General features: G+C 60.3%; 2 protein-coding genes across 8 annotated transcripts; one reads left to right on the top strand and one right to left on the bottom strand.

Moving 5' to 3' along the window:
• Window positions 1-3,064: 3,064 nt before the first annotated feature.
• Window positions 3,065-8,851, bottom strand: EMC10 (ER membrane protein complex subunit 10). 2 transcript variants are annotated; one of them, XM_005664785.4, is made up of 8 exons: window positions 8,702-8,851; window positions 7,535-7,607; window positions 6,540-6,649; window positions 5,900-6,004; window positions 5,338-5,519; window positions 5,137-5,230; window positions 4,230-4,316; window positions 3,065-4,017 (listed from the first exon to the last, which is right to left on the bottom strand). In XM_005664785.4, exons 1-7 carry the CDS (start codon window positions 8,813-8,815, stop codon window positions 4,230-4,232), a joined length of 765 nt encoding a protein of 254 aa, XP_005664842.1. In that variant the 5' UTR covers window positions 8,816-8,851; the 3' UTR covers window positions 3,065-4,017. The 2 variants fall into 2 exon arrangements, with proteins under 2 accessions (XP_005664842.1, XP_003127414.1); XM_003127366.6 differs by lacking the exon at window positions 4,230-4,316.
• Window positions 8,852-8,924: 73 nt separating this feature from the next.
• On the top strand, window positions 8,925-14,696 carry GARIN5A (golgi associated RAB2 interactor 5A). 6 transcript variants are annotated; one of them, XM_021094796.2, is made up of 5 exons: window positions 8,925-9,219; window positions 9,415-9,515; window positions 9,859-9,989; window positions 13,705-13,990; window positions 14,527-14,696. In XM_021094796.2, exons 1-5 carry the CDS (start codon window positions 9,150-9,152, stop codon window positions 14,581-14,583), a joined length of 645 nt encoding a protein of 214 aa, XP_020950455.1. In that variant the 5' UTR covers window positions 8,925-9,149; the 3' UTR covers window positions 14,584-14,696. The 6 variants fall into 6 exon arrangements, with proteins under 6 accessions (XP_020950455.1, XP_005664843.1, XP_084817981.1 ...); XM_005664786.4 differs by having other exon boundaries at window positions 9,397-9,515; XM_084961855.1 differs by having other exon boundaries at window positions 9,313-9,515.
• Window positions 14,697-15,013: the final 317 nt, after the last annotated feature.

Here is a 15,013-nt window from a genome sequence, read left to right as displayed (position 1 = left end):
GATATGGTTTCAAAACTTGCTGCCCTGGAGCCTACCAGTAGGAGTGGGGCCACGCTGAGTTTCCCTTCAGAAATGGAGGGTGGGTGCAAGCAGAGGTAAAGGGCTGACAGGCCCCAAGCCTCGCCGAGTCTCCCCTAGGACGCCTAACACAGAAAACTCTAGAATTGTTTCCAGGAGCTACCTGCTGCAACACACAATTCGGAGTGGTAAACATTCTTTAAAGCCTTGCTCAGTGGGTTAAGGATCCAGCATTGCTGTGAGCTGTGGTGTGGGCTGCAGATGTGGCTCAGACCCCGTGTTACTGTGGCTGTGGCTCCAGTTCCACACTAGCCTGGGAACCTCCATATGCCACAGGTAAGACCCTAAAAAAAAAAAAAAAAGGTAAAAGGTTGCTTATCAAGTAACTATTTTAAAAATTTTTATTCTGGCCACAACCACGGCATGCAGACGTTCCCAGGCCAGGGATCCAACCTGAGCCACAGGGGTTCCTTTTGTGGCTCAGCGGTAATGAACACGACTAGCATCCATGAGGACACGGGTTCAGTCCCTGGCCTTGCTCAGTGGGTTAAGGATCGGCGCTGCAATGAGCTGTGCTGTAGGTCACAGATGCTTCTCGGATCCTGAGTAGCTGTGGCTGTGGTGTAGACTGGCAGCTCCAATTCGACCCCTAGCCTGGGAACTTCCATATGCTACAGGTGCAGCCCTAAAAAGCAAAACAAACAAAAAAGAACCCTGAACCACAGCAGTGACAACTCGGATCCTTAACTCCGAGCCACCAGAGACTGTTTTAAATATACCCAAATGACAACAAGGAACCCTAGGTTTGCAGAGGGGAGGTTCCTCAGTGCCACAGAACAGGTGACATTCTGTGGGGCAAAGAAGGGCATCCAAGGGGAGGGGCAGGACCTGAGCGTTTACCTGGCAGGGGCTCTCCTGTCTTAGACCAGAGGGTGGGGCTGGGGGCGGGGCAGGAGGGAGAGGATGAGGGTGGCTCAGTGGGGAAAGAGAGGAAGGAGGGATGGAGCTGCTGCTGCCGCCGCCCGGGGTGGGGGGAAGGGGGGGTGAAGTGGGGCCCCTCTGGTGCTGGGTCCTGCAGACACGCGCATGTGTGGGAAATGACACAGGCACATGGGGCTTCCCACAGTGCTGCCTGGAACAACACAGAGGCCCATCACCAGGGCACCCACAGGAGTTCCCGCTGTGGCGAATAGGATCAGTGGCATCTTGGGAGCACTGGGACACAGGTTTGATCCCCAGGCCGGCACAAGGATCCGGCGTTGCCACAGCTGTGGCGTGGGTCGAGACTGTGGCTCAGATTTGACCCTGGCCCAGCAACTCCATAACACCGTGAGGCAGCCAAAAAAGAAAAAAAAAAAAAAAAACGGGACCCATGAAATCCACTCTGGGCCAGCTGTGTCGTGGAACGAGCATGCAGTCTGGATCAGAGATGGAAATCTCCCAGAGATCCCTGGTGGCTCAGCAGGTTAAGGACCTGGTGCTACCACCACAGCAGTTCTGGTCACTGCTATTGCACGGGTTCAATCCCTGGCCCAGGAACTTCCACATGCTGCGGGGGCAGCCAGAAACTAAAAGATCAAGAGACGGAAACCTCTCTAACCCTGTCGGGTGGTCGCGTGGGGGTGGGGAGCTGGGGCAAGGCATTCTGGCAAAAAAATCACGTACACACACATTCACTTGTTTCTGGAGAGTCTCGAAAGCAACGCACACGGGAGACTGAAAACTCAGGCTGCCCCACTGAGGGGACCAGGGCCCCTGGGGTGGGTGGAAGGCTCTCCATTTCGGAGGCTACTGCACCTTTCAACGTTCATGCTACAACCCCAGCTACCCTGGGCAGTAAAAAGGAACAGTGACCGAGCTCTGGAGGGACCGCAAGGACTGGAGGAGACTGTGAAGCACGACAGAGCCCCGGGGCCCGCACCGCTCGGACACTGATGAGACCACGTCACAGAGTGACCGTCGGCCTGAGAGCAATTAAAAAAGGACAGAACGTATCCGGTGGATCAAGACCTAAAATCTCAAGCCATTAAAAAAAAAAACTAACAAAATGGCCCAGCCAATGGCTAGAGGGAGAACACAACTGCAAATGAGACAAAATTCACAAAAACATCAGGGAACATCTCCCGGGCAATCTAGGAAAAGACAGTTGGGCGGCAGGCGGGACAGCAGCTGGCACCGCTTCCCGCCGATGGAGAAAGAGGTGTGCGTTAGAGCAACTCGGGGACACGTCTGATGACTTAAAGCCACAAAACAAACAAAAACCAGGTAAAGTGATAACCCCCAATGCCAGCAGGTGTGCAACACACCAGGCACACTCACAAAAATACCCAGGCCAAGTGCGGGGCTGGGACACTCTGGGGCTTGTCACCGGGGAGTGGGGTGGGGTGTGAGCCCCTGCGGGGCAGGACTGGAGGGGCACGGAGGACAGAGAGGGCACGCTAAGGTCTCCGCAACATTCCGTGAATCACAAGATTTCAAAAACATAAACGCGGCCATTGAGCAAAGGACAACAACAGGTCTCAGAAAATACCAACAGCGCTGCCAGGCTCCGCGGACTGGGGGCTGGGGCTGGGGTTCAACTCGGTCACAGGCGCCTTTCGTGAGAACCGCCAAGTCCAAGAGCGGAGGGCGGGCTCTGGGCCTCTTTCTGGTGGCGCCCCAACTCTCAACCTGGCAGGGACAGGTGTGCAGAAGAGACCGCAGGAGCAAAGCGGCGACTGGGGGACAGTGCACTCCCGGAAGGCTCTCCTTTTGTCACAAAGAGGGAAAGAATACACGGTCCCGGCTGCTGGTGCCCACAGTCACTCCCCGCGAGGGGACGTCAACGGGTCAAAGCGAGCCAGTGATCACGAGACCAGGGCCCGCGGCGCGCCTCCTTGGGCCGCTCTGCCCTTTTAGACGCCAGCCCTACCCTGCCAGGTGAGGCCTCCCGGAGGCGCGCCACAGGAAATCAAACCCACACCGGGGACGGCGATCGGCCCCCTCACTCGATCGCCCCCTCACTCGCAGTCGTGCCATTTATAACCACACACAGCAGGAGGCGGGCTGGAGGGTCCACACTGGGGGACAGTTTTAATAAACCGCTACCACGACAACGGCGGCCATTTGGGCGTCGCCACATCGCAGACCCCGACAACGGGCCCGCAGGACACGGTAACATCTGCACCACCTGACCGCCTCCAAAATGTTTCTCCGTTTCCATATGGTGTCTCGTCAGTGCTTTTAAATTTTTAAATAAACGGGGGGGGGGGGAGGGCACACAAACAGCAAAGCCCCAGCCAAGTCCCAGGAAGACATTCCAGGCCGAGAGGGGTTCTAGCTACATCGTCTGGCCCCTGACGCCACGGTGCTTTGATGTTCACCTTCACTTCTTCAAGCCCAGAAGCCTCTGGAGGGCCCGGCATCCTGATGGCTGGGTCAACCCCCGTTCAGAGCGCAGGGCTGTGGGCAGGTACAGGGCTGCTCCCCCGAGTGGAGCTGGGGGTCCCCAGGGCCCGCCCACCCCTGCTCTGTGCCAGCTCTGGGCTGCCGAGGAGCCCCAGGGTGCCGGCACCCCAAGCCAGGGCCAGGCGGGGCGAGGAGACCACGAACAAAGGCACAGAGGCTGAGAACTCAGCACGGCCCCAAAGTGCAGGGCCCGGCGGCCGCAGCGGTGGCAGCGGGGAGGGAACCGGCGCGAGCTCAGCGCTGGACGGGCAACTCGGGCTCCATCCTGCAGCCAAGGGAAGCCTCTGCGGTACATCGGGGCCACGGGGAAAGTGGGGTGCAGCGAGGCCCAGACCCAGCCACTCCCCGCGGACGGGAACGCCAGGTGCACCCCACCCTCCTGGGCCGGGGAGACCGGAGGGCTGGATCCACCCCAGGACCCGCTGGGCGCTCACGGGCCCCTCAGCGGCCACCGCCTCCGCCGCCGCCCCCGCCGCCACCCCCACCCTGGCTCCCAGCGTCTGGTGCTCCCGACATCATGAGGAAGAGGACCACGGGAATGATGTACATCCACTGCGAGCCGGACGGACGGACGGACGGACGGACAGACAGGCAGAGAGACAGAGAGAAAGGCGTGAGCAGAAGAGTGCCGGGCCCAGCCAGGGTGCGGAAGGCGGGGCGGCGGGAGGGGAGGCGGGGAGGGAATGGGGCCCGGGTCCCCTACTTGGCTACGGGGTGGGGGGAGGGCCGGGGGAGGGCGGTGGCGGGAGGGGCTCGGTCCTCACTCAGGCCTCCTGCGGCAGCGGTGCAGGCCCGGGGGCGGCAGGACGCAGGGCTGTGAGCAACACGGCCCCCCCCAGGATGAGGTGCCACTAGGGAGGGAGGGGGCGCAGGTCAGGGCGGAAGGGCGCGCGGCCCCTCTGGGCCTCGGGGCACCCGCACCTCGGCTGTTAGGCTCCCTGCCTAGCAAGCGGACTAGCCGAGGCCCCGCAGACGCCCAGCCACACTGGCTTCCTCTGTCCCTTGCCCTCACTGGGGCGGCAGCGGCCTCCTCCAGCACCCAGGCCCCCAGCTCCCCAGCTCCCAGGGCCTGGGCCTCTAGGGCTGCTCTGGCGGCAGAGCCATCCTCTCCTCCTCGGCTCCCAGCCTCCTGGGCACCTCCACCCAGAGCCCGGCCGCCCGGCCGCCCGCCTGGCCTGGCTGGAGGAGCACCGCGCCCTCCTCCCAACCTCGCTCCTCTGAGATCTCTGCCGCCTGCGCCTCGTCCTTGCCCCAGACCCTCGTCCCAACCTCCAAGAGCTGGGCCTGAGCCCCGCTGACCACAGCCCTCCTCGCTGCACTTCCTCCAAACGGGCCTCCAGTCAAGCCTGACACTGCCGGCGCGCCGCCTGCCCCAGCCCGGGCGCCCCAGGTCCCCTCAGCGCCCAGCTCCAGGCCAGCTGTGCCGGGACCAGGGGGCCGGGGACCACCGCCCCGCGCCGACAGAGGCGGGGCAGGGCGCGGGGCCCCAGCCCTCACCGGCTCGGTCAAGGCGCCAGTGGGATGGGCACAGAGGCCCCAGCCGGGGACAAGCAGGCCCTACGTCCAGGGGCCCAGGGAAGGCGAGGGGCAGAGGAGCAGGGCGCAGGGCCCCGGGGCGGGAGGGGGAGGGCCGGGCGGGAAGGGGCCAGGGGCGGCTAGAGCCCCACTCACATATTTGGCGAAAAAGGACTTCTGCTCCTGGGGGTTCTTGGCCTTCTGAGCCTGCTCCATTTCCAGACGCTCGATGAAGGCCGCTGTCTCTGGACTGGGGGCGGGAAGGAGATGCGATGAGGGGCTGAGCCCCTGAGGCAGCCCAAATAGGCCGGGGAGGGACAGGGCCGGCTCCAGCCCCGCCCCGCCCCGGCTCCTCACCCCGGGGCGGGGACCGGCGGCTGCAGCTGCACGGAGGTGTTGAACAGCTCCAGGTCCACGTCCTCCACCTCGTGGCCCCGGCAGCCCCCGGGGTGTGTCACCACCGACACACCCACCACGTTGCCGGCCACGTCCACGTGCAGGGTCAGCTGGTCCGAGAGGTGAGACTCCAGCAGGGAGCACTGGGGGAGGAGGGGACGGGGTCAGGCAAGGGGGCTGGCAGGGGCTGCCGCCCAGGCTTTGCCAACCCACACCAGCACCCCCAAGCCTCCTGCCCCCGCCCCCGGGGCCCCGAAGCATCTGTCAAAGCCCTCCGCAGCTCCCTGCCAACCTCGGGCACAGGCAACAGCCCTCCCAGGGCCCACGAGGCCCTGAGCTGCCCAACAAGGCACCCGCCACCTGGACTGTCCCTCCCCAGCCCAGGAGACCCTCAAGGGCAAAGCCAGGTCCAAGCCCTCTCCATCCTCAAAGGCTGGGCACGAATGGCAGCGGCTGAGGGGTAGAACCCAGGCTGGAGCAAGTGGGTGAAGCAAATGGGGGCCGGTCCTCATCACTGACTCACTGCGGGGACAAAGGAGGAGACGTAGCCACCGGATTCTGGGCCATCAGGGGCCCCAGGTCGTCGTGGGACCCGGACACGGTACACGCCGTTCAGCGCTGCCACATCCTGCCGAGCAGAGAGAGAAGGGTGGCAGTGAGAGAGCCAGTGCCTGGCTTGTCCCACTGTGGTGTCCCAGCCAGGGCAGAACCACTCCAAGGAGAGCAGAGCCCAGCCCTGAAACAGCCTGGGTCCCCAGGACACTTCTCAGAGCCGAGAGCCAGCCCCCACCTGGACTCCCCAGCTACGTGGGCCACAAATTCTCTCTGGGGGTGGCTGTGACAGAGGATCACACGGGCCACCATGCAGGAAGGCCGGTTGAGGCAGGCCTCACCCTGGCATCTCCCACCAGGAGGGCACCCAAGAGCACGTGGCACCCAGAAGACAGCCTGTGCCCCCGGCTTCCGTTGCAGTGACATCTTGGCCAAAGGACAGAGTGGCAGTGGACTTCGGAGCTGCTGCAAGCCTTCCCCAAAGACCCCATTCCCGCTGCCCCTCCTTCCTTCCTCTACCCTGCTGTCCGGAGCCCCACCCGAGCCCTGGATCATCCCTTCGCCCTGAGGCATGTGCCCCCCACCCGCAGAGCATGGCAGCCCCTCCTCACCCGGAGGCGGCCCCGCTCCTCCTCGTTGAGCTGCCGCTGTGACAGAGACAAAGTGCCATCCTGCTGGTTCCAGAGCAATGAGCCTCGCTTCCGGAAGTGGGCGCTGTCATCTGTGGGGGGCCTGGACTCAGTGATGTCCCTGTCGCCACACCCTTCACCTCTTGCAGCAACTAAGTCGCTTCCCCTTACCTAGCCCGTTTTCCCACCTAAAAACTGCAGACACCTCCACCCCATCCTGCCCTCTTGCCTCCCAGGGCCACCCTCAGCCAAAACCCAAACCCTGCAGCTCCTAAGCCCTGTTTCGGCCTTGCCGGGGGAGCCAGGGTCACAGGCATAACCTATCTGAGCCTCAGTTTCCCCAGCTGCAGAACACAGGGGCTGGAGAGCCTGGGAGCTCCCAACCAAGCCCTAGGCATTCTCGGGCAGAGGCCAGGGTCCGAAAAGGGAGGCCTCAGAGGGGCCCAGCTTCAGTGTTCATGACAAGTGCCCCTAAAGTCTGGGGCCTCAGGCTCAATTATGATGCCCCAGGAGTCTGGCTGCCCAAACTGTGGCAGTTTGAGTTGGGCTTTAGAGAGGCACCAGCTCTGCTGCTCAACTGCAAGAGGATCTTGTCAGGTGTCCTTCTGAGCCTCGGCTTCCTCTTCTGCAAAAAGGGGGCTTTCCTTAGCACCTACTACTTTACACGACTACCGCGAGGATGTGTGAGTTAATACACGAAGGGCAGCCAACTACGAGGGCAGTGGGTCAGGGCACGGGGCACTTGATCAAAGTCGGCTCTGAGGCTGGAACCGCTGTGCTGACCTTTCTGAAAAGAGCATCTGCCCTGCAGCTAAGGGAGTATTCAAAGGCAGAGCTTCTATGCCCCTCCTCACCCCCCCCCCGCAGTGGGATGCTAACACACTCCCAAGAGCGAAGTGTTTCACACTGGGTGGCACCCAGACCGGAGTTCCTGACCTCACAGGGCACCAGACAGGTCAGGACGTTACTGGACTCACCGATCTCAAATGAGTGCTCCAGCAGCAGCCCCACGGTGCCGCAGCCCTCGCCCTCTCGACTTTCAGCCCCAGCCTGCAGGGGACAGAGAGGGCTGAGGCCAAGGATCGTCAGAGCCTGCAGTTCCACAGGACCCAGAGATCCGAAGACAGAGCAGCAGGGTGCAGGAAGAGCCTTATTTTCATACCCGTATCCAAACAGTGACACTTGCCCCCGATTCCACTAGGAACTGCCCATTTCATGAAAACCAGACCCCGCAAACCAGCAGAACTTCCTTTCCAAGGTCACTTTCATGCCTAGGGTCATAAATATTCATGGGCACCCTGGGCTTCCTTCCCAAGCTAATATCCAAGCGGCCTCGTTTTCACTTTAACAGCCCCAACAGCCATGAGGCCCCCGCCCCGAGTTCCACCCTAACAAGCACACGCAAGTTCCCTTCCTTTTCTCCAACTCTCCAAATTTCTCAGACGTCTGTGTCCTCCACTCTACTGCCACAAGCCCGCCGGCAACCTTGATCCAGATTTAATCCCCAAGCTAAATGCTGCGCCCTCCTCATGAATATTCATGATCCAGAACTCCTCTCCCTTCGCCTTTTTCATTTTAGCCGCCCCGAGTTCTGATTCGCCAAGATTCCACCCACGTCAGAACTTCTCGAGCAGATTCACGACTGCAGATTCCTAGCCTTCGAAATGTTTAGGTTTTTTTTTTCTTTTTGGCAGCGCACGCGGCATGAGGAAGTTCTCGGGCTAGGGATCGAACCCGTGCCAGAGCAGCGACCCAGGCCGTTGCAGCGACAACGGCAGATCCTTAACCTGCTGGGCCACAAGAAAATTCCGTTCAAATGTTAAAGATCTTGCCCCAACCTTCTCTTTCGGAATAGTCTCGTATTCACCGCACCGAACACCCGTCCGCACCCCCCCAAAAAAAACAACCCCAACCGAGCCCCGCCCCCTCATGCATATTCACTAACTAGTATCTTCCTAATTATCCTCTCACTTTCTCCCAGTCCTGCGGCCTCGGGCATGCACCTCGGGACCGCTTTCCCGGGTTTGCAACCTTGTCTTCCCTCAGCCCAGCGCAGCCTCGCTCCCACCATAACCGACCTAAAAGCCCGAGACACACAATTTCCGTCAGGCTCCGTGCTCCGTGCAGAGCGAATAAGCACTCACCCCCCGCACAGAGGCCCCGGACCTGCAACCACTACCCCTCGCCCGGCTGGGGGCTGCTGCAGCCATCACCAAGAGCAGCAGCAGCCGAGTAGCCCCAGCGCGGGCCCCGGCCATTTCGGCCCTTTCCCACCAGGCACCGGGCAGGAGTGAGCCGGGAGCCGCGGAGCACGCCGGGAAAAACGGGCCGCACCTCGTCGCCCGTGCGCCTGCGCCTTGCGTCGGCGCACTAGCGCCCGCCCGTTACCGGGCAGAACGTCAGCGGAGCGGCCTCCGCTCCATCCGGGTCTCTGGGCACCTCCCCTGGATGACGCTACAGTCGCGGACGGCTTCTCCGTGACGTAGTCAAACCCCGTCCGCTGCGTTGTGACGTCACAGAGCCTACGGCCCCGCCCCCCTATTTTCTCCGAGGGCGCCTCCCTGCGTTTCCTCTAAGGGGCGGGGCGTTGCGATGAAACCAGTGCACCAGCCTAAGCCCGCCCCTGGTGGAGCCGGTGAGGCGGGACTAGGTGGGATGGCAGGTGAGAGGCGGAGCCGGGCCTGGAGGGGTTGGACCGGGTGAGGGATGGGGACTGCGATGCGGAGACCGCTAGCCCGAAACCCCCTATCCTCAGCGCGGGGTGGCCGCGGGCCCTACCAGCTGGAGGGCCCCGGCGCAGGCTCTTGGAATAGACCTGAGAACTTCGCTGCCCCTGTAGAACGCCCCCTGTTTCCAGCCTGCCCCACGGGCCGGCCCGGGCGGCTCCAACGCCATCTCCTGAGCGGCGAGTTCGACCAGCTGCGAGACTTCCCCATCTTTGAGAGCAACTTCGTGCAGGTGTGAAGACCCAGGACCCTCCTAGCGCAAGCCTGAACCCCGATCTCCTGCCTTAGGGAACCTCTGTTCTCCCTGCTTCTGATCACTCCCCCATCACGCCCATCTCCTGAGATTCCTGACTGACACACACACACACACACACACACACACCCCCGCCACGCCAGTACCTCCAAACCTGGCCTCTGATTCCCTGGGTCCAGTTTCCAGGCCTTCATATCCATATGACTCTTGACCTTTGACCCCTTGATTTGGTGGTTAACTTCCTTGGTTCCTTGAACCATAAACCTACCCAAATTCCTGCCCCCCATCTATCCAGCTTCTAACCTCTGACCCCCGGCCCCAGGTGACCCGGTTAGGAGAAGTTGCCAACAAGGTCACCATGGGGGTGGCAGCCTCCAGTCCAGCCCTGGAACTTCCAGACCTGTTGCTGCTGGCCGGCCCTGCCAAGGAGAACGGATGCCTGCAGCTCTTCGGGTGACTGCCCCCACCCCGGCCTAGACCTCTTCCTTCCCCAGCTCTGGGCATCCTAGGCCCCCTGCAGCACCTTCTTCCACCCAGACGACCCACGAGGGCTGCCAGCCCTCTCCAGGCTACTGTCCACCTGGAGAACAAGGACAGGGCCATCCAACAGGGGCCGGAAATCAGGGATGGATAGACAGGAGGGGGACAGCCCTCAGTCACACCCTGGCAGGGTCAGGAGAATGACCACTTATGCAGCACTTACTGCATGCCAGGTGTCCCCTGGACCACATGCATAGTCCCACCTCTGACCTCATAGTCTCGTATAATGGGGCCCCTCAGCCCAGTGCTCCAAAAAGAAACCCTGAGTCCCAGAGAGGGGAGCCACTTGCTCAGCACCCTGTGGTAGGTCAGAGGTGGAGTCTTGAGTTCCCGTGCCACATGCCACACTACCCCTTCAGGGTTTTGTGTTTTTTTGGCTGCACCTAGGGCATGTGGAAGTTCCTGGGCCAGGGATCAAACCTGAGCCACAGCAGCAACCAAGGCCGCAGCAATGACAACATGAGATCCTTAACCCCCTGCACCACAGGGAACTCCCAGGTCTTTGTCTTCTGCTTTGAAAAAGTAATGCAAATACACTCCAAAGTACAAGACACACATAGCCCGAAATAGGCTTTTCTCCCATCCAAGGCTCCTGCCTCCAACTCCAGCTGCAAATACCAAAACACTCACAGGCGTATAGTATATTAACAGAAATGCTCTGCTGCCGGCTTTCACTTTTTTGACTACATCTCACAGATACTGAAAGAAAAGTAGGCGAGGGGAAGAGGGGGAGGGAAGGAAGGAAGGGTGGAGTCACACTGTCTCTCTCTCTCTCTCTCACACACACACACACACACACACACACTCACACAGTCCTTTGCAATTCTGAAATCCAAAAAGCTTTGTTCTTTTTTTTGGTAACTCACTCAGTGGTAGAATCTGATTCTGGCCTGAGCTAACTTCTACTTCCAGCCTTTATTTATTCCTCCCCCTGTATAAATTTAAAACATTTCACAAAGTCGTATTCTGATGCCCCCACTGGGCACTGGGACATTCTGTACTGTATTCCTTTTCTTTGCTTCTCAGGGCAGCACCCATGGCATATGGAGGTTTCCAGACTAAGGGGTCAAATAAAAGCTACAACTGCTGGCCTACATCACAGCCACAGCCACAGCCACAGCAACGCAGGATCCAAGCCATGTCTGCAGACTACACCACAGCTCATGGTGATGCCAGATCCCTTAACCCATAGATTCTGGGCCAGCGCAGACAAGCACGTTGGGTGCATTTGCTATTTTATTTATGTCTGCGCCCGCAGCCGACAGAAGTTCCAGGGCCAGAGACTGAACCTGCGCCACAGCAGTGGCAACTGGGGATCCTTAACCTGCTGAGCCACCGGGGAACTCTCTGCTTTCTTTAAACCCAGGAGCAGTGGAGTTCCCTAGCAGCTTAGCAGTTAAGGATCCAACGCTGTCACTCAGGTTTGATGCCTGGCCAGGAAGTTCTGCCTGCTGTGGATGCAGCCAAAAAACAAAAACAAAAAATGAACCAGCAGCAGCTGTGTGCTCCACCCTTCTACTCTGCCCGCTCCCTCATCAGTACCACATCAGCAGTCATTGCACAGCAACCTGAGCAGGGCTACCAGAGCCTCTTATGAACCCGCAAAATTGACCAACCTCTGCCCCCTTGGACACCCAACCTGCGACTGGCCTCTTGCTGTGACGATGTCCTTGACTGCGTGGCTGTCTTCAGACAGCCCCGGTTCAAATCCTGGCTTCACCTTTTCTTTCACTGTCTTTGGCCAAGTTTCCTACCTGTCTGGACCTCAGTTTTCACATCTGCAACATGGGAATAAGGGGAGAGCCCACCTTGCAGGTGACCGACAGGGATCCACAGAGCAAACGTTTGTAAACGGCCTGGAACTGCCCCTGGAAGAGGGTACGCCCTCTGCAATGTCACCTGTTGTTCTCCCATTTGGAAGACGTCATAATAAGCGTCTCCTCTGGAGGGACACGATGCATCCTGTGCCCTCGGGTTACAGCCAGCGTGGTAGGCAGGGGGCACCCACGTGCACCAGTGTGAGGGTGTCTGGAAGATAAGTGCTTGAGGTAGTATCGCTGGGCCTGAGGCTGGGAGGGGGGCTACCCAGGGTCATGAGAACATGGGGTCAGATCCCTGCTGTGTGATCTAGGCCGAGTCTACCCACCCTCTCCGGATGGCTGGGCCTCCGGATTGTTCCCTCCTGTGCCCTGTTGGACCTTGGGTCAGGCTGGCAACCTGAGCAATTGATTTATTCAAATACTCAGCAAGCATTCGTTGAGCACCAACCAAGGGTCAGCTCTGGGGACTAGGGAAGCAGCAGTGAGCAAAATTGAACCCAAATTCCTGCCCTCAAGCTCACCTTCCTCTGGGAGGGAAGGCAGGATAGACGTCAGTTTGCCCAGTGGGTAAGACTTATGGGGACATGCGGGGGGATCTGCAAGGGCAGATTCGGTTGTAAATAGGCCGGAGGTTGTAAACTGATCTTCTCCCTGAGAAAGGTGGCGTTTTTTTTTCCCCCTTCGTTTTCTTAGGGCCGCACCCGCAGTATATGGAGGTTCCCAGGCTAGGGGTCTAATCAGAGCCGTAGCCGCCAGCCTATGCCAGAGCCACAGCAACGCAGGATCCGAGCCGCATCTGCGAGCAACGCCGGATCCTTAACCCACTGAGCGAGGCCAGGGATCGAACCCGCAAACCTCATGGTTCCTAGTCGGATTCGTTAACCGCTGAGCCGCGACGGGAACTCCCAGAAAGGTACCTCTTGAGAAAGACGCGAGAGAGGAAGGGGCCAAGCCAGCCCTGGGGATGGCAGGAGGAAGATACGGGGCAGAGGGAACAGGCTGTGCAAAGGTCCTGAGGTAGAACCAACCTCAGCTTTGTGGAGACCAGGATGGAGGGAGCCCAGTCAGCGAGGGACGTGGGCGGGAGGGGAAGGCAGCGAGGGGACCAGAGCGACCGCGGGTGTTGACTGGCGCCCTCTGGCGGCCGCGTGGGAACAGACTGGGGTGGAAGTGGGGATTACCCGGGGCTGGACCGCGGGGCGGAGGCAGCAGCGGCGGTTCTTAGAAATGGTCGGACTGTGGGTACATATTAACGGTGGGGCCGGTCAGGATTTGGTAGGAGGGGTGGATGAGGACATGAGAAAGCAAGTCCGGTCCGGAGCGACTCCCGCGATTTCTGACGGAGCAAGTTGGAGGATGTGGTTAAGATGGGGAGGATTGAGAGGAGCAAGTTTGGGGTTGGGGGAAGGGCAGGAATTAGGCTGTTAGACATTTTGTGTGTCCGATGTCGGTCCAACATCCAGATGGAAATTCCCAGTAGACAGCTCTCCGAGTCTCGCCTTTAGGACCGAGGACCAGAGGGAGCCACACATGGACTTTGTGTCCGGAAGAAAGTTGGGGGTGGATAGAATTCGAGAGGCAGAGGAAGGATTCCCTTATGGCACAGAGGGTTCAGGATCGGCCCTTGTCACTGCCGTGGCCCAGGTTCTGTCCCTTGGCTGGGGAGCTCCCGCATGCGGCGCGGCGGAGGCCATGGGGGGAGAGACCATGGAAAAGGACCCTTCCCGGGGTGGGGTGAGGGGCAGGGAGGGGGGCACTGTGGAGCCAGGGAGGGTCAGACGCTGAGACGGCCCCTTCCGCCCGCCCAGGCTGTTCCCCTTGCAGTTCGTCCAGCTCTTCGTCCATGACGAAAGCCGCAGGGAGCTCAAGGTCAAGTTCCGCACCGGCCGCGCTTTCTACCTGCAGTTGCGGGCCCCGCCCGAGACCCGCGACCGTGAGTTCGGCCAGTGGGTGCGGCTGCTCTACCGCCTGCGCTTCCACTCGGCCCAGGGAGCCGTGCCCTTCACGCAGGCGTACTCGGCGCTGGAGGATGAGGAGGAGGACGACGACGAGGACGACTACGACGAAGACGAGGATGTGACCGAGCGGGAGGAGGTGAGGGGATCAGCAGAGAGGTGGGGGCAGGGGCGGGGCCCTTGGGTCCGAGGGAGGAGGGGCTGGGGCTGGATCCTGGGTCCGAGGGAGGAGGGGCTGGGGCTGGATCCTGAGTCTGAGGGAAGAAGGTGACTCAGGAGTCTGAGTCCTGAAAGGGGGCTCAGCTCAGAGGACAGGAGTATCTCGAGGCAGGACCATCTCTGCAAGGCCTTGGCGACAGTTTCCTACCTGGGCATCCTCCCACCCCAGCCTCCCTCCCCTGACTACCACAGTGGATCTGGGGAGGGAATGCCCAGGCCTGGAAGGGGTGGGGTGGTCCAGGAGGGATGCATAGTTCCCTATCAGGCCTGGGGAAGGGACAGGCAGCGGTTCTAGAGTGTGGGGACACTGCAACCTCTGGGTCCTCTTCCTCTTTGAGACACCTTGAGACACCTCTGCCTTCCCAAGAAGTAGAGTCCCCACCCACCCCACCCCACCCCAAACTGCAGATACACACGCAATCAAGCCATCTCAGATGCGCTCTCTCTTGCACCCAGCTTCAAGCCATGGAAGCCAGACTTGACCCACAGATCTCTGAACTCTGGGGCCTCTGACTCCTCCAACATTCTATGAGGTCACCAAAAGACCAGAGCTCAAAGCGTACCCTACCTCGGGGCCGGACAGATGAATTATCAAAGTTAATAAAGATCGGCCACTTAAGAACCAACCAGCATTTGCTTCTTGAGCATTTGCCCATTGTCACCGATGCAGCAGCACGGCAGAAGGAGCTCTCTTGCGACGCGTCTGGCTCCTCCGGCCACGCGAGACCTAGGGCCCGCCCTTCCATCATGGCTCTCTCACTAGGGTGGCCTCCCCAGTCTGGGCTGTGGTTCATCTTGGACTCACGGTGGCTGCCGCTGGAGCCGGCTCAGTAGCCAGTCCAAGAAGGCTGCCTCTACAGGGTCTTGACTTTGTCGTTGTCATGGCAACGCGGCAGCCTCACTAAGGTGGTTGTTCCCAGACGGGGGCTTCAACGTGGTCTGT

The sequence above is a fragment of the Sus scrofa genome, chromosome 6 (genome assembly GCF_054392235.1).
Source record: "Sus scrofa isolate SSC_HxYL_T2T_F1_AM1 chromosome 6, Sscrofa_HxYL_maternal_Yorkshire_Landrace_v2.0, whole genome shotgun sequence".
Lineage (NCBI taxonomy): Eukaryota > Metazoa > Chordata > Mammalia > Artiodactyla > Suidae > Sus > Sus scrofa.
Note: the sequence above shows the minus strand (reverse complement) of the source record. Positions and strands in the feature narration are given on the sequence as shown.